This window comes from Emys orbicularis, chromosome 13 (genome assembly GCF_028017835.1).
Source record: "Emys orbicularis isolate rEmyOrb1 chromosome 13, rEmyOrb1.hap1, whole genome shotgun sequence".
Taxonomy (NCBI): domain Eukaryota; kingdom Metazoa; phylum Chordata; order Testudines; family Emydidae; genus Emys; species Emys orbicularis.
Genome location: NC_088695.1, coordinates 7,402,069 through 7,421,965, shown reverse-complemented (window position 1 = coordinate 7,421,965; position 19,897 = coordinate 7,402,069). Strand labels below are relative to the sequence as shown.

The window sequence follows — 19,897 nt, the reverse complement described above, 5'->3', positions numbered from 1 at the left end:
CCCAAACCCTGATTGATTCATGCTGTGTCGCTGCCATCCCCACCTCTGCCTGTCTTCAGCCTGGCTGTTAGTTCTGCCCCCTGCCCAGCCCCCATCTCTGCCCCTCAGGGCCCCTCTGCCCCTCCTGCAGCCCCAGGGGTTCTTCCCCCTTCCACTCCCATCCCTGGGGCTGCAGGGAAGGGGAGAGCTTCCACAGGTCATAGAGATGATGCGCCAGGGGCTGGGCAGATGGGAGTCCTCCAAGGTCAAAGAGACTGGGGTGCATGACGCTAGAGAGGCTGATTTCTGGTTCCTCCTCTGCTGTGTGTCTCAGGGACACAGTCGGAGCTGGGGTCTCCCCACCCAGAGCCAGGGTCGGATTCTCTCCCCAGGGACGGAGCCCGGTGGGAAAGTGAAGATCGGGGCCTTGTCATCAGCATCGATAAATATCACCTGCCCCTGGTCACAGTTCAGACAAACCTGGATCCTGCTGGGGGCCCGGCGCCGGTGCAGGGTGGTCACAGGGGAGGTGAGAGCCCAGAACTGACCCCCCAACTGCTGCACAGCCCAGATCCCCCCCTCAGGGCTGAGGCTGATCAGTCCCTTCCTCCCCACAGACTCTCTGGCTACTCCCACAGCCCAGCATCCCCCATCCCCCACCTCCACCTCCCAGCAATGTCTCCCTGAGGTGAATCCCTCACAGCCCAGCGCACAGGGCTCAGAGTCAAATCTCTCAGGGTTGTTGGGCAGATACTGCCGTGTGTCTCCCCATTTCACGCTTTTCCGACCCTCAGACAGGACGAGTTTGGGATGAGCCGTGTCTGGATCCAGAGTCACATTTGCTGGGTAGAGAGAGAATCAGAACGTGAGGGGCAGAGCTTAGCCTTTGGGGAGGCTTCAGGGGTGACAGTAACTTACAGGACTTACCGGTACTGTCGGAGTCCTGAGGGGTGTGTGGCCTCATCCAGAAGAGGCGGGGCCTCTCAAGATTTAAAGGCCCTGGGGCACCGGCTGTGGCTGGGAGTCCCAGAGCCTTTAAATCAACCCGGGGCTCCCGCCGCCGCGGAGCTCCGGGCCCTTTAAATCCAGGCCCCAGCCCGGCCTCCGGACCTGCGGCGGGATTTAAAGGGCTTGGGTCTCCCCACAGCCACGGGTGCTCCGGGCCTTTTGAATGCCCACCTGAGCCTGGCTGCCGGGCTGGGGCCGGGATTTAAAGGGCTCCAGGCTCCCGCAGCTGTGGGGAGCCCCGAGTCTTGCCAGAGCTGCGGCCCAGATTTAAAGGGCTCGGAGCTCCCTGCCGCTGTGGGGAGACGGGAGCCCTTTAAATCCCCACTGTGGAAGCCGGTGTGGTTCAGCACGGCATTCTGGCTCTTTCTGGTACGCCGTACTGTACCAGCTTACTTTCACCTCTGGGAGGCTGAGACCATTTCTCACACTCCACAGCAGCCCCGTCCTGGCTGGGACAGGCCTGGATCCCAGGGAGCTGCCTCTGTCCTGGGCACCTGAGATTGAGCAGGGATGTCACTGCAGTTCCCCAGTCCATGTAGTAGCATCCACTTCATTAGTTTTTCATTTGCTTGCTCAGGCTTCAGCTCCCAGCTCCCTCTGCTGGGGCTGCTCCATTCCCAGCCTCACAGACACAGCCAGGAAGGTTTTGGTGAGGAAGGAGGAGAGGAGGCAGGTACCAGCTTTGAACCCCAGAGGGAAGCTCCCTCCCCTTATGCAGCCTCCACTCCCCAGCCAGAGTAGGAAGAGCCAATTAAGAAAACAGAGTAGGAAATGGCATTGGGTGGGGCAGCCTCCACTCCCAGGTCAGGGAACAGAGAGGAAGATGCAGCATTGGGGAAGAGCTGCTTAAGAGCAGAGAGTAGGAGGTGGCATTGGGTGGGGTAGCCCCATCCCCAGCCCAGAGAGAAGGGAGGAGCTGACAGCCTCACAGGGAAAGTGTCTCCCCAGTCCAGGAGGTAGGGAGCAGCTCCAATGGGACAACCCAGCCCTGCCCCGAGGAAAGACCGGATGTTGGAGAAACGCGATGGGGGAGACCCCCTGCACCGTGGTGAAGCAGAGGGATGTGTCAGCCTTCAGGGCAGAGAGCTCTGTTCACATGCTGCTCAGGGAGAGTTTTTCTGTTCAGCAGCGTGGGCATGAACTCAGCACTAAGGTTGGTGTCAGGAGTGTTTGTGTGACTTCAGCGTGGGAGCCCCTCACTGGTCAGCGTGTTGTTTTTAGGGCTGTGTGTGTCATGGTCGGTATCGGTTTGGTTGGTAACTTTAACTACAATCTCACGAAGACGTTCTGTGATCATTTAAAGACAATCTCCAGCTGCAAACTCACCCTGTCTGAATGTTCCTAGGAATCCTCCTCTTTTTGTCTCTAGTGCAGATGGCAGAGTGTCTGGAGTGGGGAAGGAGAAAGGAGGCGAGATTTCAGGCTTTCATATTTATAACAGCGTCCCCACTCTCAACTCCTAGAACTGTCTTTTCATTATGACAGAGAAACACTTCGATATTTAATATAAAAAGGTCTGAAACCGTCTCTTTCCTCTCTCATTCAGGCATCTCCCAGCAATGGAACCAACATTCTTGCAGCCTCACAACCATCCCAGGACAGACAATCTCTCAGTGAGATTTACTTTACCCTCCTCATCCCCTCCCTCCCTTCAGACTCCAGTTGGTTTGTCTCATTCACTTACTGCCTTTTGCCATAACCTAGACCCAGAGCCTGCAAAGACTTTGGAGTAAACGTATCTTTGCCTACATTGGTCCCTTTGACACTAATGAGATATTGAGATTTTGTGGAATCCTGGCTCTAATTGTGAGTTGTTGGGTCAGTTTATTCAGTGTCTCTACAGAGAGTAGCTCAACTGGGCCTCATCCTCCATAGGCAGAAATAGAAATAATAGTGAAATAATTTTATAAATGTGGAAATTGAGGTGGGGGAAGGTTGACTCAATTGTACAAATTCACCCCTGTACCAGCAGGTGAGGGGTGACTCTGCTATTCAGTGGCTGCAGGGGCCGGTGCAGACCTTGCCACAGGCTGAGGAAGTTCTGAATCCAGCCAGTTCCATCCCTATGACAATGGTCCCCATGTGTCTTGGCCAAGGAGCAGAGTGTCAGAGGCCCAGCTTTATACTGCCCACCGCCCTCTATCCCTCTTCCACCCCACCCTCACCAAACCCACCCCATTCCCAGCCCTCTCAGGAACACGCCTTGTGCCTGCAGCTGCGTTGGAGGAGGCACCAGAGGCTCCTGTGCTGGAGGGATCCCTGACCACGGGGGCTGGGATTTCTCCTTCCCTACAGCCTATTTGGCCATGACTATCTGCCGTATGGGACCAGAGCAGTGATGGACTGGGTCCGCCTTTGAGAAATGTGCCCGATGGCTGGTAATGGGGCAGTAGATGGGCAGGGCTCTGAGTTATAGAGAATTCTTTGCAACATGTCTCACTGATGTCTCTTGCCAAAATGCTTGGTATATAACTGACCACCATATTTGGGGTCGGGAAGGGATTTCCTCCAAAGTCAGATTGGCAGAGACCCTGGGGGGTTTTCTGCCTTCCTCTGCAGCGTGGGGCATGGGTCACTTGCAGATTTAAACTAGTGTCAATGGTGGATTCTCTCCAACTTGAAGTCTTTACATCATGATTTGAGAACTCCAGTAACTTGGCCAGAGGTTGGGATCTATTACAGGAGTGAGTGGGTTAGGTTCTGTGACCTGCAATGTGCAGCAGGTCAGACTGGATGATCACGATGGTCCCTTTTGGCCTTAAAGTCTATGAGTCTGAGTTACTTCTTTCTTTAACAGTAATTGTCATGGCAAGACATATTTTTGGTAAAAATAAAGGTTTGAATTAATCAACCTTGGTGACTTGGACCCCAAGTGCGTGACATTCTCACCCAACAATTAAATAGAAGCATCATCTAATTGTGAACCAATTGGCCAGAGCCACTCTCCTCCCTCAGTCTCAGAGGCTCATCCCAATTTCTACTCCTAGATCCCTTCTAGGTACCTTTGAACTTCCCCAGAGTCTCCAATAGCACAATCATTTTCCAGGAGAAACCACTGACTTGCTCTTCCAGTTCAAGAGAAATCTCCTCTGGCTGCTGGAACTTCCCCTTCTCACACCTGGAGAAAAACAATTTCATTATAAGTTCTGGCTAGTGAGTCGCTGCTCTAATATGCCTGGAGTTAGAATTCCTCGTCTTCTCCCAGTCTCAGACCAGGTGGAACACAGCCCATGGTTGTACAGCCTTCCCTTCAAAGGAATCATTAACATTCTTCAACTCTGGCCTGGAGAGATCAGCTCTGGGAACAAAAGGAGAATTGAGTCTCTGTGGCCAACTCACTCCATGGCCTCCATGCTCTGAGGGACAGGAGGTTCCCAGGTAAAGTGCTGTAGAAATCTGCCCTATAGGAACTAGACTGAGACACCAACTCTCTCCTCCCCAGCTCATTCTACATGGGTCTCCAAATGGTCCTCAGGTGGGAAAGACTCTTGACCGCTGCTGCCCCGGGCTGAACAGTGACTAGTGCCCCAGCAGTGGCAGGCCCATAGTCCATCCCCACAATCCTGAGGCAGCCAGTCCCTCGGGGAGGTGACATCTCTAGGAAATACTTGACGTCAGTCTTCTCCACTGAATGAAAAATTCCAGAGTCTTCTATACAAGGGTGCGAAGCTCAGGATGAAGTTGATCAGAGAGATTCGTATCCAACATTTGATCTTCCCCACACATTTTTCTGTAGAGCCCTGGGGAGATGCCTTACTAACATCATTACCAACCTCTTTCCCAGCGTTGCGAAGTGTGAGGGGGAGTGAGAGAGAGACACATACCTGCTCAAGGTGCTTCTGACATCCTAGAGGAGAGAGAGACAAAAGGATTTAAGTCCCCTCTGACACACACACGGGTTTCCAGATAAGAGATTTTGCAAATATGGCCAGAGAGGCCGTGCCCTGGCTGACGGTCATGGATTTCCTGAGCTAATGGGGCTCTTCCATCTCTCTTATCTCTATGTCTGTGACTCTGCAAAGAATAATAGTTATTCACATGTCAGCAATGCACACACCAAGTTACACCATGGTCTCCAACTGCTGGACTCCAGTGCTTGTGATTCAGGAACCCTCCCTTCCATGTGTGGGGATCTGGCATGTTTCTAATGACAGGTGCTGGTTTCCAATTGTGCCTGGGGATGCTCAACCCCACGCACACCCCCACTATACCCCTTCCGCCAATGATACACCCCAGCCCAACTCTTCTCGCTCCCACTCCACCCCCACCATGCCTCTTCTGAGCTTCCTCTTCTGAGCACACTCTCTCCCTGCTCCTCCCCATCCCTCTTAGCATCCCCTGCACACCGTGGAACAGCTGATCGCAGCAGACAGGAGGCGCTGGAGGGAGGGGGAGGAGTTGATTGGCAGGGCAGCTGGCGGGCAGCACTGAACAGGGAAGCTGGCTGCCCTGGAGCACCCACCTAGGTTTCTCATTCAGTCTCACCTGCAGGAATTCACTTGCTGGCTTCTGACACTTCCCCTCCATCTCACTGATCAGCTCACTGAGATGGGAAATCTGCTCGGAGAGTTGACTGACATTTTCATCCTGGATCCTCACAATCTCCTCGTCCAGCTTGTCCAGCTGGGCCAGCAGGAGTCGCTCTTGTTCCTCCAGGAACTGCCGCAGTTGCTGAAATTCAGACACAATCTTCTGCCTCTCGGTTTGTGTTTGTTTCTGTATGAAAATAGGGCAAGGGCTGGTCAGGGACATATGGATGGATCCCAGGGTACTTTCGTGGAGAGCTGAGTGTGCAGAAGGCTGAATTTCTTTGAAAATCATAAGATTTCTGACGTTTGACTCTACCCTGTGTGTACTAGGCAGGAGATTCTCTCACACCTTCCCCTTTGGGCCCGGTAGCCCTCTGAAAGGGATATTTCCATGTCTGTCATGGTCAGCATATTCTGTTATTTATGGTCTCTGGGCATTCAGACCCACAGCAGCAGGAGGCAGGACTCAGCACTACACTGACAGAGACGCCAGGGGAGTTAAAAGAAACAAACATTTAAAAAATGCACAAAGTGACCAGACACAGCGGACAGCACTTCACGGGGACATTCAGTTCACTTGGGGAGGATTTCTGGGAAAGCCACAAGGGCTAGACATTAACTCATCAACTGCAATGGAAGCTTAGGGCTTGTCTACACAAGAATCTAATCCAGCAATCCATGATCATGGAGAAACACACCCAAGCCCATGTTCACCAAGGCCACACAGGGGTCTGCCTCCAAACAGACCTCCCACTGCCAGTCCCTGCTGGTTAATAACAACAGGCACCTACCAGATACTCCTGGCTATTCCTCTCTCCAGTCGTTTTCAATCCCAGCAGCTTTTCTCTCTCTTCCTTCAGAGTCTTCAAATGGGCCTGGATTCTTTCCTGAAGAATCAGAAATGATTTGGGAGGTTTCATCTGGATAGTTGAGAGATGCTTGGAAGTGGGTGTTTCTCCACCCGAAACCTAAGATGACTGTGGTTCTAATCGCTTTGTGACATCAGGGCCACCAAGGAGATGAAATCTCATTAATGGAGACTGGGAGTGTGTCACATTCCGACTCATTACCTATTGAGATTCAGTCTTTTTAGTAATTAGAGAGAGATCTCAATTATAACCAAGCTTTACTGGTATTTGTGAAATGATTAGTGGTACAGAGCATAACAGGCACTGGAGTCACATGGGGGTGAATCAATAAACCTGTTTTGTAGAAGGTTTAACGAACCAAGTGATACAAATCCCAGAAGCCACCAGGGTTTAAATATGGGCTGGGAGTTCAGCCTGAAGCCCTGGGGACTGCACTGGATGGGAAGAGCTGGTTTAAGCACCAGAGCAAACCCCATGAGACGTCAGGAGGCCATTCGTCTGGTTTGAAGCTGCACAGTCCCAGTGTTGTGGAGCACTATCCCCGTCCAGTAGGGACTCGGCACTGGACGTGGCTTTGTCTGGTGCAAAAGGGAGAGGAGGAGACTGAGGATGCAGGAGGACACCTGTGAGGATGGGGGCGGGTCTGGGGTGGCACCTTCATGCAGAGTGATGCAGGTGGGAACACGGTAAAAAATAGCAGTGGGGACCCATGCAGGGTGACTGATACTGGCGAGGACGGGCCCATGCAGGCAGGCGTGGGCATGTCCTATGTTCTGGGCATGCCTCAGTGACCACCCTAATTAGACATGATGCAGATTTGTATAAAGAACGGTTGGGGTTTCCCCAGTGCTGTCCTAAACCTTTTCCGTGGCAATGCCCCCTGGGCAGGTACCCAATGGTCCCGTTCCCTGGAAAAGATCCCAGAAGCAGTGCATTCTGGGAGATTTCAAAAAGCTGCCTGGTGGGACTAATGGAACCACTCTGGCTGGTCCTTGCCCACGTACACAACAGAACAGGTCAGACAGGTCAGCTCCAGCCTGGAGTTAGTTTTGCTTCAATCCAGTGTAATCCCAGTGGCACCTGGCATGGACCTGAACTGTGTGGAGCCCTTTTGTGTGCAGACTCTAGGTGCTCGGGGTCCCACACAGTGTTTAGCCCAGTGATCTCCTCTAGTGCTGGCGGCAGCATCTGAGCTTAACCCCTCATGGAGCAACACAGGAGTTCAGAATCCCAGTGAGAAACCTCCTCTCCCTGTTGGGCCTGGGACCTTTATCAAGGCAGCTCTACCTCCTAACGGACACACTTCATCACTGGGTGGGGCTGATGCTAAGAGGGCAGCATGTCAAAGTCGTTCAGGTCTTGGACTGGGTCTGGGGAGATCTGGGTTTTATGCTAAGCTCTGTCACTGACATGCTGGGTGACTGTGGGCAACTTGCTGCCCCGCTCTGTGCCTCAGTTTCCCTTCCCAACTTCTGTCTACCTAGACCAGCGGTCACCTACCGGTCAATTGCGATCGACTAGTCGATCCTGTAGACTCTCCCAGTTGATCGTGATCTCTGGTGGGGCAGTGGAGTTGCCCGTTGCCTGCCCCAACTGTACAGCACTCCCAGAAGCAGCCACCATGCCCCCGCAGGCTGTGGTGAGGGCCGGGTTCTCTGCACCTGTCTCCTCCCTGCAAGCACCACCCCTGCAGCTCCCATTGGCTGGAAATGGAACTGTGGCCAATGGGATATGGGAGTGGTGCCTGCAGAGAGGGGCAGCACAGAGAGCCACATGCACACCGCCAGGGGCCACAGGGGCACATTGGCCCCTTCCAGGAGTGGTGTAGGGCTGTGGTAGGTAGGGAACCCATGTTAGCCCTGCTGCACTGTCCACCGTGAGCTGCCTGAGGTAAGTCAGTGCCGCCCGGCAGAAGCCAGCACCCCATACCCCCTCCTGCCGCAGCCCTGACCCTGCTCCCTGAGCCAGCACCCCATACCCACTCCTGCACCCCAACACTCTGTCCCAGCCCAGAGCCCCCTCCCACACTGTGAACCCCTCAGCCTCTATCTGGAGCCTGCACCTGCACCCCCACCCAAACCCGAACCCCCTGCCCCAGACCAGTGAAAGACAGTGAGGGTGGCGGAGAGCGAGCAATGGCGAGAGAGGGGTATGGAGTGAGTGGGGCTTTAGGGAGGGGTGGGGGTGGGGGTCTTGGGGAAGGGCTGGGGTAGATCCTGCTTTCAAGACTTGATATTTTGTCTCTGTTGCCACACTGCCAGATCATTAATTTTGTGAAAGAAGACTTTAGAGAGCTGGATGAAGAGTCACACCTGTGACAGGTAACTCTCAGTGAAATTAGCCTGTAACTAAACCCAAAAGTTAACCCATTAAAGATGACAGCAATTCCCTACCTTGTACTCCTGGGCAGCCTCCTGTATGGGAACCACCGTGTGAGCGCGATGAGCCCGGGATCTGTCGCACACCACACAGATGGGGGTTTGATCCTCTTCACAGAACAGTTTCAGAGTCTCTTGGTGTTCCCCACACACCCCGTCCCCTCCTGCTCCCTTTGCTGTCTGAAAATTCAGCCGCTTGGTGATTTCTACCATGTTTGCCAGCTGCCTGTTGGGCCTGAGGTTTCTCTGTTGCACAGTTTCTCTGCACTGAGGGCACGAGGCAGCTTTATCGGATCCCTCCCAGCACTGGCTGATGCAGGCTCGGCAGAAATTGTGCCCACACTCCAGAGTGACAGGTTCTGTGAAATACTCCAGACAGGTGGGACATTTCGCTTCCTCCTGGAGACTTTCCACGGGGTTCGCTGCAGCCATGGCTCCCTCTGGGCAGTTTGTAACAGTCTTTGTTTCAAATTCCTGAATTCACACTATGCCCCGCCTGCAGCAGCAAGGGGGTGTTTCCTTTCCTGAAAATGACTCCTGCTATTTGCTGAGCAGGAAGGATCCAGCCAATTTCACCCCTGGAGGCTTTAGTGAAAAAATAAACAGTCACACCCGTGACAGGGAACTTTCAGTGAAATTAGCCTGTAATTTAAACCCCAAAGGGCTCGCGGCCTCCAATCAGCCCCTGTGCTGGTGTGGAGGGTCACTGGGGCCTCCTCCTGTGAGGATGAGCCTGCAGGAGCTGGAGCTGTGTGTCAGGCTTGGCAGAATTATTTTTTATACTATATAATTTTGACAGATAATGTTTATTTTAAGCAATTTTTATATTTATTGATTTAAACTTTCACAGTTGCACAACAATCTGGGTTTTAAGCATTTCATTCCAATTAAAATTGTCATGGTTGTGGGAAATTATGGGGGGGTCGTCATCCCACAGTTCCTGCTGCCCACTTGAATTCTGGGTTAGGCTCCCAGTGCCTGATGGGATAAAAACATTGTTGCAGGTGGTTTTGGGTACATGTCGTCAGCCTCTCCTCCTCCCTTCCTCCCTCCTTGAAAACAAGGGCAAACAATCATTTCATGCTTTTTTTCCTGGGTTATCCATGCAGATGCCATACCACTGCAAGCATGGAGCCTGTTCAGCTGTACAATGCTGTTGTGAGCATTGCAAACACCTCACACATTATCCTGCAGTATATGCAGAGCCTAGCCAGGAGCCACGGGCGTGAGGAAGAACTTGAGGAGGTCACGCACACAGATGTGCTGGAAGCCATGGAATGCAGCAATTGGCATATGCTAGTGGCATTCGGGCATGTTGACACAGTGGAATGCCCATTCTGGTCCCGGGAAACAAGCACAGACTGGTGGGACCGTATAGTGTTGCAGGTATGGGATGATTCCCAGTGGCTGCGAAACTTTCCCATGCATAAGGACACTTTCATGGAACTTTGCAAATTGCTTTCCCCCACCCTGAAGCGCAGCAATACCAAAATGAGACCTGCTCTGACAGTAGAGAAGCGAGTGGCAATAGCCCTTGTGATAGACCCAGGCCAGTTGGGAACAGCAGAGTAGTGGAAGGGAGATATACTGGCCACTGGATAAGCAGTTTTCTGTTCCCTGAGTGACCAGAGCAGGGGCTGCTCCAGGCTAATGAGAACACCTGACTCCAATTAACCTGCTAAGAGTCAGGTGAGGCTGTTAAGCACCTGACTCTAATTAAGGCCCCTCTGATGCTATAAAAGGGCTCACTCCAGTCAGGCCAAGGGAAGCCAGAGGAGAGGAAGTGCGTGCATGCATGGAACTGGGAGCAAGAGGCGTGCAAGAAGCTGAGAGTGAGTAGGCGTACTGCTGGAGGACTGAGAAGTACAAGCGTTATCAGACATCAGGAGGAAGGTCCGGTAGTGAGGACAAAGAAGGTGTTGGGAGGAGGCCATGGGGAAGTAGCCCAGGGAGTTGTAGCTGTTGTGCAACTGTACCAGGAGGCACTATAGACAGCTGCAGTCCACAGGGCCCTGGGCTGGAACCCGGAGTAGAGGGCATGCCCGGGTTCCCCCCAAAGCTCCCAACTCCTGATCAAACACTCCTGGACTGTGGCTTCTACCAGAGGGGAAGGTCTCTGGGCAGTTTCCTGACCCACAGGGTGAATCTGTGAGGCGAGCAAATCCGCCAATAAGCGCAGGACCCACCGAGGTAGAGGAGGAACTTCGTCACACCCTTTGGAAGCTTGCAACACCAGACTGCTACCGGTCAGTCGGGAATCAATTCGGAGTGGGTAAATCTACTGTGGGAGCTGCTGTGATCCAAGTAGCCAGGGCAATCAATACCCTTCTGCTAAGAAGGGCAGTGACTCTGGGAAACGTGCAGGACATAGTGGATGGCTTTGCCACAATGGGGTTCCCTAACTGTGGTGGGGCGATAGATGGAATGCATCTCCCTCTCTTGGCACCAGACCACCTTGCCAAAGAGTACATAAGCCACAAGAGATACTTCTCAATGGTGTTGCAGGCTCTGGTGGATCACAAGGGCCATTTCACTGACATCAACATGGGATGGTCGGGAAAAGTCCATGACACGCACATCTTTAGGAACTCCAGTCTCTTTGGAAAGCTGCAAGAAGGAACTTTCTTCCCAGACCGGAAAATTACCGTTGGTGATGTTGAAATGCCAATAGTTATCCTTGGATACCCAGCCTACCCCTTGCTCCCATAACTCATGAAGCTGTACACAGGCAGCCTGGACAGCAGTAAAGAGCAGTTCAACTACAGGCTGAGCAAGTGTCGAATGGTGGTAGAAGGTGCCTTTGGGCATTTAAAAGGGTGCTGGTGCTGTTTTCTGAGTAGGTTAGACCTCAGCGTAACCAACGTTCCCATTGTTGTTGCTGCTTGCTGTGTGCTCAACAATATCTGTGAGAGTAAAGGGGAAAAGTTTCTGGTGGGGTGGGGGGTTGAGGCAGATTGCCTGGCGGCCAATTATGAGCAGCCAGACATGAGTGAACATGTAGTTGTGTGTCCTTTTCTTTTTGCCTTCTAATCTGTGAGAACCTCACTGCTGGAGTTGGGGCAGGCACCACAGATAAGCTTGCAGCTGCATGGGAAAAAAAGAGCGAGGGTAGACTTTATAGAAGATTTAGGCACCGACTCCGGGGGTGCTCCGGGGCTGGAGTACCCATAGGGAAAAATTGGTGGGTGCTCTGCACATCCCATCCACCCCTTCCCCTCTTCATCTTACATTACACCCAGGCTTGGCCAGCCTCGGGTAGTGAGTGTGTGAGTATGAAAGTGGGTTTTGGGCTGCAGTACTAATGCTTTCTTGCTTCCTTTGAGTGATGTGGGAGCAGTCCCAACACTCACCACTATTATTTTATTAATAAAGCTTTAAAACGTAGACACTCCTCCCCTAAAAATTCTGTGGCCTCAGCCTGATCACCTGATGCCCTGGGCAGATTGGTAACATAAATCTGACACATTCTGGGGCTCGTTTAGGACCCTGGGCATGGTCAGCTGTGCTGCTGAGCTCACCATGCTGACCAAACAGGAAATGAAATTCAAAAGTTCCCAGGGCTTTTCCTGTGTACCTGGCTGAGTGCAGCAGAGTTGAAAGTCCGGTCCAGCATGGTCACATTGGAGCACTCTGGGACACCTTCTGGAGGCCAAGAACATCGAATTGGCAGGGGTCCACACTGCACGCCTTGGGCAGGCATGGAGCATTGCAGGCAGTGGCTGTGCTCTGTGCTTTGTGGCAGGGCAACTGATCAGCTCCCCACCATAAAGCTCAGCCCCTGCCCACAGCGTCAGCCTCTTCCCAGTGCTGGCCTCTCAGTAGCCCCACCACTGCTCCCTTTCCCCCAAGGCCCTGCCCCCTGGCCAGGCCAGAAGCCAGAGCTGGGCTGTCACCCAGGGAGCCCAGGCTCCCCTGGGAGACCTGGACCCTCCACATGCCCTGGGTCGTGCACTTTGTATCATTGACATGGGCTGGGGTCTGCTCTCGGGCCCTCTGGACACCTGCCCAGGACAGGTGGAGGGTCGGTATCTCTCCACAGCAACCAAGGCTCCCAGCCTGGCCAGGGGATGGGGCCTCGGCAGGAAGAGGAGGAGGGGGCGGGGCCACAGGTGGTGGGACCTCATGCCGCCTCCCCCCAACTTCTATCAAGGTTCCAGAAAACCTGGGGAGATCCCAAGCTGACATCACACAAACACTCCTGACACCAACCTTAGTGCTGAGTTCATGCCCATTCTGATTAACAGAAACACTCTCCCTGAGCAGCACCCGAACAGAGCTCTCTGCCCTGAGGGCTGACACATCCCTCTGCTGTACCCCGGTGCAGGGGGTCTCCCCATCGCTCTTCTCCAACATCCTGCCTTTCCTCTGGGCAGGGCTGGGATCTCCCATTGGAGTTGCTTCTTGCTTCCTGGATTGGGGAGATGCTCTCCCTGTGATGCTGGCAGATCCTTCTTTCTCCCTAGGCTGAGGATGGGGCTACCCCACCCAATGCCACTTCCTACTCTCTGGTCTTGAGTAGCTCTTCCCCAATACTGCATCTTCCTCTCTGTTCCCCAGCCTGGGAGTGGAGGCTGCATTAGGGGAGGGAGATTCCCTCTTGGTTTTTAGCTGGTATCAGCCTCCTCTGCTGCCTCCTCAAGAAAAGCTTCTGATACCTTTCTGGCTGTGTCTCTGCCGCTAGCGTTAGGGTCTTATTCCTTCACCCTCTCACTTCCCTGGTCCTTCTCGCATGAACAGAGAGCAACAGTACCCAAAGTCCGAAGGTGCAAACAATTCAATCTTTATTGGGGTGAACTTCCAGCAAGCATGATTCCAGTTTCCTTCCTCAGTGTCCCCCTTCCCAGCTCTGACACCACAGAGCCTTGCCTGTGTCCCTGTTCCCATTACCTGTTCCCATTACCCGCCCTTAGCGAAACATGATTCCAATTTCCCCACCCCCATTCCCTGTTCCCTTCCCCCCCCTTACTTCCTGATTGACTGCAGACTATATAGTAAAACTTGAGTTCTGCTTAGCTATACCTTAACCAACCAATCCTAACGTATTGTAACATGATTATTTAACCAATTATATCCCACCACCTTAATTGGTTTACACCCAACAAAATTAATTATACAGCAAACAGAAACAATCACAGAACCAGACAGGGATTATACAGACAAACAATAAGGAAGTGGAGACTACGGTGATAGAACAATGCAGAAATGAGGATTTCACATCCCAGCTATTGATGAGTGAGTTCTTGCCAGACAGGATCCTATCAAACTAAGTTTCCTTTTACATCTTCTAGGCTCTTCCCTTTCTCTGGAGGTGATAGGAATATCAGGACAGGATTGTTTTCCTAACAGCCCAATAGCACCTTATTTCAATGTGACTAGTTTGGAATGTGAGGATGTGACCATACGCTTCCCAGCTTATGGCTGCCTCTGCTACTTAGCCGAAGGCCTTAGCCTAAGAACAGGGCCTCAGACTGTAGAGAAGGCCCTTACACAGACAGACAGTGATTTTGAGTCTTTCTTTTATTCCTCTATAACTAGCTTAGTGATAATAAGACACCTACATTCTTAAAGTATAGGCCTTTGCAGACAGGCCTGAATAGCTATATCCTAACAGCTAGGAATGTAGCAGCCCCAGCAGAGGGAACAGGGAGCTGAAGCTTCTGTAAGCAAATGAGAAACAGAGTCTGGAACTGCAGTGACATCTCTGTTCCATCTCAGATGCCCAGACCAGGGCTGTTGGGGAGTGTGATAAATGGTCCCAGCCTCCCCCCGGGGCTGAGCTCTGCCCCTAACGCTCTGATTCTCTCTCCCCAGTGAATGTGACTCTGGATCCAGACACGGCTCATCCCCAACTCGTCCTGTCTGAGGATGGGAAATGTGTGAGACGGGCAGACACACAGCAGGATCTGCCCAACAACCCTGAGAGATTTGACACTGATCGCTGTGTAGTGGGCTGTGAAGGATTCACCCCAGGGAGACACTGCTGGGAGGTGGAGGTGGGGGTGGCCGATACTGGGCTGTGGGGGTGGCCAGAGAGTCTGTGAGGAGGAAGGGGAGGATCAGCTGTAACCCTGAGGAGGGGATCTGGGCTGTGCAGTGGTGGCTGTATCAGTTCTGGCATCTCACCGACCCTGTGACCCCCCTGCCCCGGCGCTGGTTCCCCAGCAGGATTCGGGTTTGTCTGGACTGTGACCGGGGTCAGGTGACATTTATCGATGCTGGTGACGAGGCCCCGATCTTAACTTTCCCGCTGAGCTCCATCCCTGGGGGGAAAATCCGCCCCTGGCTCTGGGTGGGGTGGGGATCCCGGCTCAGCCTGTGTCCCTGAGACATGGGTGTGTGTGTGTGTGTGGTGGGGGTGATATCCCTTTGTGGGCCCTGAGATCAGCCGCTGTAGCCTCAGACACCCTTGTCTCTATGATCTTGGAGGACTCCAACCCTCTGGCTTCTCATCTCTATGACCTCTGGAAGCCCCTCCCCCTCCCTGCAGAACCCCTGGGGCTGCAAGAGGAACAGAGGGGCCCTGAGGGGCAGAGATGGGGGCTGGGCAGGGGGTAGAACTAACAGCCGGGCTGGGGACAGGCAGAGGTGGAGGTGGCAGGGACACAGAAGGAATCAATCAGGGCTTGGGGGGTTGGGGAGAAGCTGGAAGCAGCACAACAACAGGGAGCGATTTGTACCAATCTGTGTCATTAGATCTCATTGGGGTCTCCCAACCAGAGCTCCTGCCACAAGGGCCCAAGTCACCTTCCCCTGTACTACAGGAAAGCTGCCAATGCTCTAATTTGACACACACTGGGAATTGGCAGGGAGTCTTCAAAAAAATCGCAAGATAAACCAGGAAACATTTTTTTTGAAACCCCATTTTTTAGGAGGGTCAGTTTCAGTTCTGACTCATGATTTTTGAGCATTAGCGACACTGCGAGAGAGTCAGGGGCAGGGTGGAAATGGAGGAAACAAAAGGAAAAGATAAAGTAAAATCAAATAAACAGAGTCCTGGAGAAAGAGTGAAAAATAGATACGAAAACAATGAAGAAGAAAACACTGTGAAGAGGAGAAACAGCCTGAGGCAGTGAGACACAACAGGGACAGAGATTTATAAAGCATCACTGAAGGTCAGACTGTCACTAATTAATTTCACGTGTTACTTCCTCGACTTTGTTGCCATTTAAGTGTCATTAAAAATAACTGTTCCCAAAACCTGTGGGTCTGTTTTCCATTGTTGTGGGTATTGAAGCCGCTTCTCAGCTCCTTTTCACTCGGAAAGGTGTGCAGGGTAAATAAAGCAGGAAAGACAATTCTGATTTGTTCCTTTTTAATTTTCCAGCAGCAGTTGCTGGGGGAGGAGTCATGGGATTTGTTTCCCTACTTGGTTGTGTCCCCCCAGCATCAACAGTGACTTTGCACAAAGGGCCCCTTTCAGGGACCTGCTGGTGAGGTTGACCTACATGGGGAGGGGGCTCCCCGTGTGTCTGCGAGTCCCAGAGCTGCTGCCCTCAGGGACACACTTCAATGGGGCAGTCTCCAGTTCTCCCAGGCAGGGGGGGAGGGAAGGAGACAGGAGGGGGAGGGGTGATACCGATAAGGGCAGCAGGAGCAAGAAGTGGGGAAGGAGGTTCCCAGCTCCCAGCCCTGCCCAGATCCATTCCCTGCACCCCCTGGGCAGACTGACTCTCCTGGGAACAACGGGCAGAGCTGAGAGAGGAAAAACCAGTTGGTGACTCTGCTGAGCACCGCACTACTTGCGGGGGGGAAGGGGAGAGTTAGAGACAGTGACACAACAATGTCAAGGGGGATCCCCCAAAGTGGCTCCATTCATTCTGCTCTTTTTCTAACATTTTTCTCACAGATGCTGTTACGTGTGAAGAATTGAAAAGTGCCCCAGTGGGCTTAGTTCAGCTGGCAGGGGCCTGGCCTAGGTGGTAATAAACTAACGGGGTTTCTTCCTAGCATGGCAGAGTCCAGAACGTCTGAACTGTAGGGAAAGATCTAGGGAGAAATTGGGATGTGAAATGGACTCAAGCGCCTTCTGAGAGGCTGTGGAATAACATCTGGATTTGGCTCAAGGTTCCCAGGGGAGGGGGAAGGGAAATGGCTGTAGTGGAGCTAGGAGAGGTAGGAGATTTTCAGGGAGCTGCTGGGAGTGGGGGGAGAAGGAGGGAAGGGAAGAGGGTGTGATGAACCTGCTGATTCTCTGAGCAGGCCCATTGGCAGTTGGGGAAAGTCCCCCCCCAATTTGTGAAACAGGACACAACTCCCCTGTTCAGGGCTGGGAACATTTTCTAGATTCCCAGTGCTGGAGCCTGACTATACTGGCCAGAAGCTGCTGTGAAATAGGAAGAGAAGCTGTCAGGATTCCTGACCAAATTGCTGGCTCACAGCTGTGCTTCCTGTAGCAGCTTGTGGCTGGCAGGAGTGTGGTAAATGAAAAGACCCTGTCCTGCTCCGTCTGCTGGGGAAGAGAGACAAGGAACTCTCATCTTCTCCCCCCGAAGCCTCCTGGCTGCTTTGAGCAGGGGGTGGGGAGCAAATTCTGTTTTTTCTGGGCCTCCTCCCCTGTGAATAGGAAGATTGTGGCTTTGGCAGCAGGTGCTGAGTGGGGGACTCTTGTTGTTTCAGATGCCAGAGACCTTCAAGGAGGTGGCTGTGTATTTCACCCACAGGCAGGGGGCTCTCTACAGGGATGTCAGGCAGGAGAACTATGAGACGGTGACCTTGCTGGATAAGCAATTCCCATCCCCTCGGTTATTAGAAGCCGTGGGGTCTGCGTGTCTTAATCTGGTCAGGTTGTTCCCTGGTCAGTTAGATTAGAGGAGAATGGGTTCCATAATGCACAGCTGCCATGTGAAAGAGACCTGCATCCCTGTAGCCTCTCCAATGGGACATGGGTGTCAAAACCTAATGAACATACTAGTTCATTCCCATCCCTCCAGCTTTTCAAGGGGGAGAAGATGTATTGTTTCCCATTCACACAAAAAATCCCTCTTCACTTACCTTCATGGGAATAGCTCCAGCAATGGGGAGGGCTCTGCAGATTTAGAAATAGGCAGGGGTTTAACTCCAGAGCTGTGTGTGCATCAGCAAGGCCCCCAGAGTGCACAAAACCTGGGAGCTCCTAGTGAGGGTGTAAATATTCTCCCCACTTCCCCAAATATCTGCCTGTCCCAAGGGGGCTCAATGACCATGTTCCCATCCTCTTGGATTCCACGATCCCCCAGAAAAACCAACAGGACAGGTTCAACTCACAGAATGTCTTTTGTGACAGACACTCTCCCACTACTTCAAGCACCCTGATGTGGTCTGATTTCACCACCTGTGCAGGATTTCCCATTCCCAAACCTGACCTGATGGCCCAGCTGAAGCGAGGGGAAGAACCAAGGGTGAACGATCTCCAGGCCTGTGAGGAAAGCATGATCCCAAGAGGTACCCGCACAGGTGACGACTGACATCTGGTGAATGAAGGAAAAAGTTGAGAATCCCAAAAATGTGGTGTTAGTAAGCACCCTCAGTTCTTCCTCATCTCACCCAGGGCAGGGCTGTATTCAGCAGATATCACTCAGGCCTTTTCACCCAGCCTGTTAGCTGCAGGAGTTTCCTTCCCATCTTTCCTTCTCTGTGAGTCTTTGAGTGGGATGTGGAGGCAGAATCCAATTGCTCAGTCTGTGCAAATGTAGTGTGTTGGGTTTTCCCTTGGTGCTATTCCTCTTTCTCCCCAGACCAATGATTCCTGTCTGGATTGTCGCTCTCTCCCAGCAGATGATGAGACACTGAGTTAGAACAAGGAGGAGAATTATCATGAGGAAGTTTCTAGTGAAGTAGAATCACTGGGGACCTTTGTGAGAAGAGATGCAGGGAAATTTTCCCAGTGCTTGGAACAGGGAGAAGCCTGGGGAAATTGGCACAAGTCAGAGAGGCTGCTGGCGAACCACCCAAGGAAGAAAGTGTATGGATCTATTCTATATGGGGGAGGAGACAAGGGTCCCAATGAAACCACAATCCAGCAGATAAATCCCACCAAAGAGAAACCCTATCAATGCCTCGAATGTGAGAAAGGCTTCATTCTGAGATCATACCTTGTTACACATCAGACAGTTCATAGTGGAAAGAAACCCCTTCAATGCTTGGAGCATGGGGAAAGCTTCAATAACTGCTCAGACCTTAATAACCATGGAAGAAACCACACAGGAGAGAAACCCTATCAATGCCTTGAGTGCAGGAAATGTTTCAATGGAAGTCAACCCTTATTGCACATCAGAGACTCTGCACTGGAGAGAGACCCCATAAGTTCTTGGACTGTGGGAAAACTTACACAGCAAGATCAGGCCTTGTTACACATCAGGCAAGCCACACAGGAGAGAGACTTTATAAATGCTTGTCATGTGGGAAAAGCTTCAGTAATAGCAGAAACCTTAATAACCATCAAAGAATCCACACAGAAGAGAGACCCTATAAATTCCTGCACTGCGGGAATGGTTTCCATTGGAAGTTAGCCCTTAATAACAAAAGGAGGAGTCTGGCGGCACCTTAAAGACTAACAGATTTATTTGGGCATAAGCTTTCATGGGTAAAAAAACCACTTCTTCAGATACATGGAGTGAAAATTACAGATACAGGCATAAATATACTGGCACATGAAGAGAAGGGAGTGAGTTACCTTACAAGTGGAGAACCAGTGTTGACAAGGCCAATTCAATCAGGGTGGATGTGGTCCACTCCCAATAATTGATGAGGAGGGGTCAATACCAAGAGAGGGAAAATTGCTTTTGTAGTGAGCCAGCCACTTCCCGTCCCTATTCAGGTCCAAATTGACAGTGTTAAGTTTGCAAATGAATTGTAGCTCTGCAGTTTCTCTCTGAAGTCTGTTTCTGAAGTTTTTGTTGTTGAAGGATGGCTACTTTTAAATCTGTTATTGAATGTCCAGGGAGATTGAAGTGTTCTCCTACTGGCTTTTGTATGTTACCATTACTGATATCTGATTTGTGTCCATTTATTCTTTTATGTAAAGACTGTCCGGTTTGGCCAATGTACATGGCAGAGGGGCATTGCTGGCATATGATGGCATATATCACATTAGTAGATGTGCACGTGAATGTGCCCCTGATGGTGTAGCTGATGTGGTTGAGTCTTATGATGGTGT

General features: G+C 52.0%; 1 protein-coding gene across 1 annotated transcript; it reads right to left on the bottom strand.

The window, feature by feature from the left end:
- Positions 1-309: 309 nt before the first annotated feature.
- LOC135887856 (zinc finger protein RFP-like) lies at positions 310-16,343 on the bottom strand. Its single transcript, XM_065415630.1, has 8 exons — positions 16,325-16,343; positions 8,779-9,276; positions 6,308-6,403; positions 5,473-5,703; positions 4,812-4,834; positions 3,990-4,105; positions 2,314-2,373; positions 310-821 (listed from the first exon to the last, which is right to left on the bottom strand). The coding sequence occupies exons 2-8, from the start codon at positions 9,193-9,195 to the stop codon at positions 310-312; spliced, it is 1,455 nt and encodes a 484-aa protein (XP_065271702.1). The 5' UTR covers positions 9,196-9,276; positions 16,325-16,343.
- Between the last annotated feature and the right edge of the window lie 3,554 nt (positions 16,344-19,897).

Excerpts from the sequence above, each read along its gene's own strand:
- LOC135887856 (XM_065415630.1), bottom strand. The coding sequence starts at position 9,195 with ATGGCTGCAGCGAACCCCGTGGAAAGTCTCCAGGAGGAAGCGAAATGT. Across the intron at positions 6,404-8,778 it reads AGGCTGCCCAGGAGTACAAG|GAAAGAATCCAGGCCCATTT; the intron begins GTAGGGAATTGC and ends CTGATTCTTCAG. Across the intron at positions 4,106-4,811 it reads GTCAGAAGCACCTTGAGCAG|GTGTGAGAAGGGGAAGTTCC; the intron begins GTATGTGTCTCT and ends GTTTTTCTCCAG.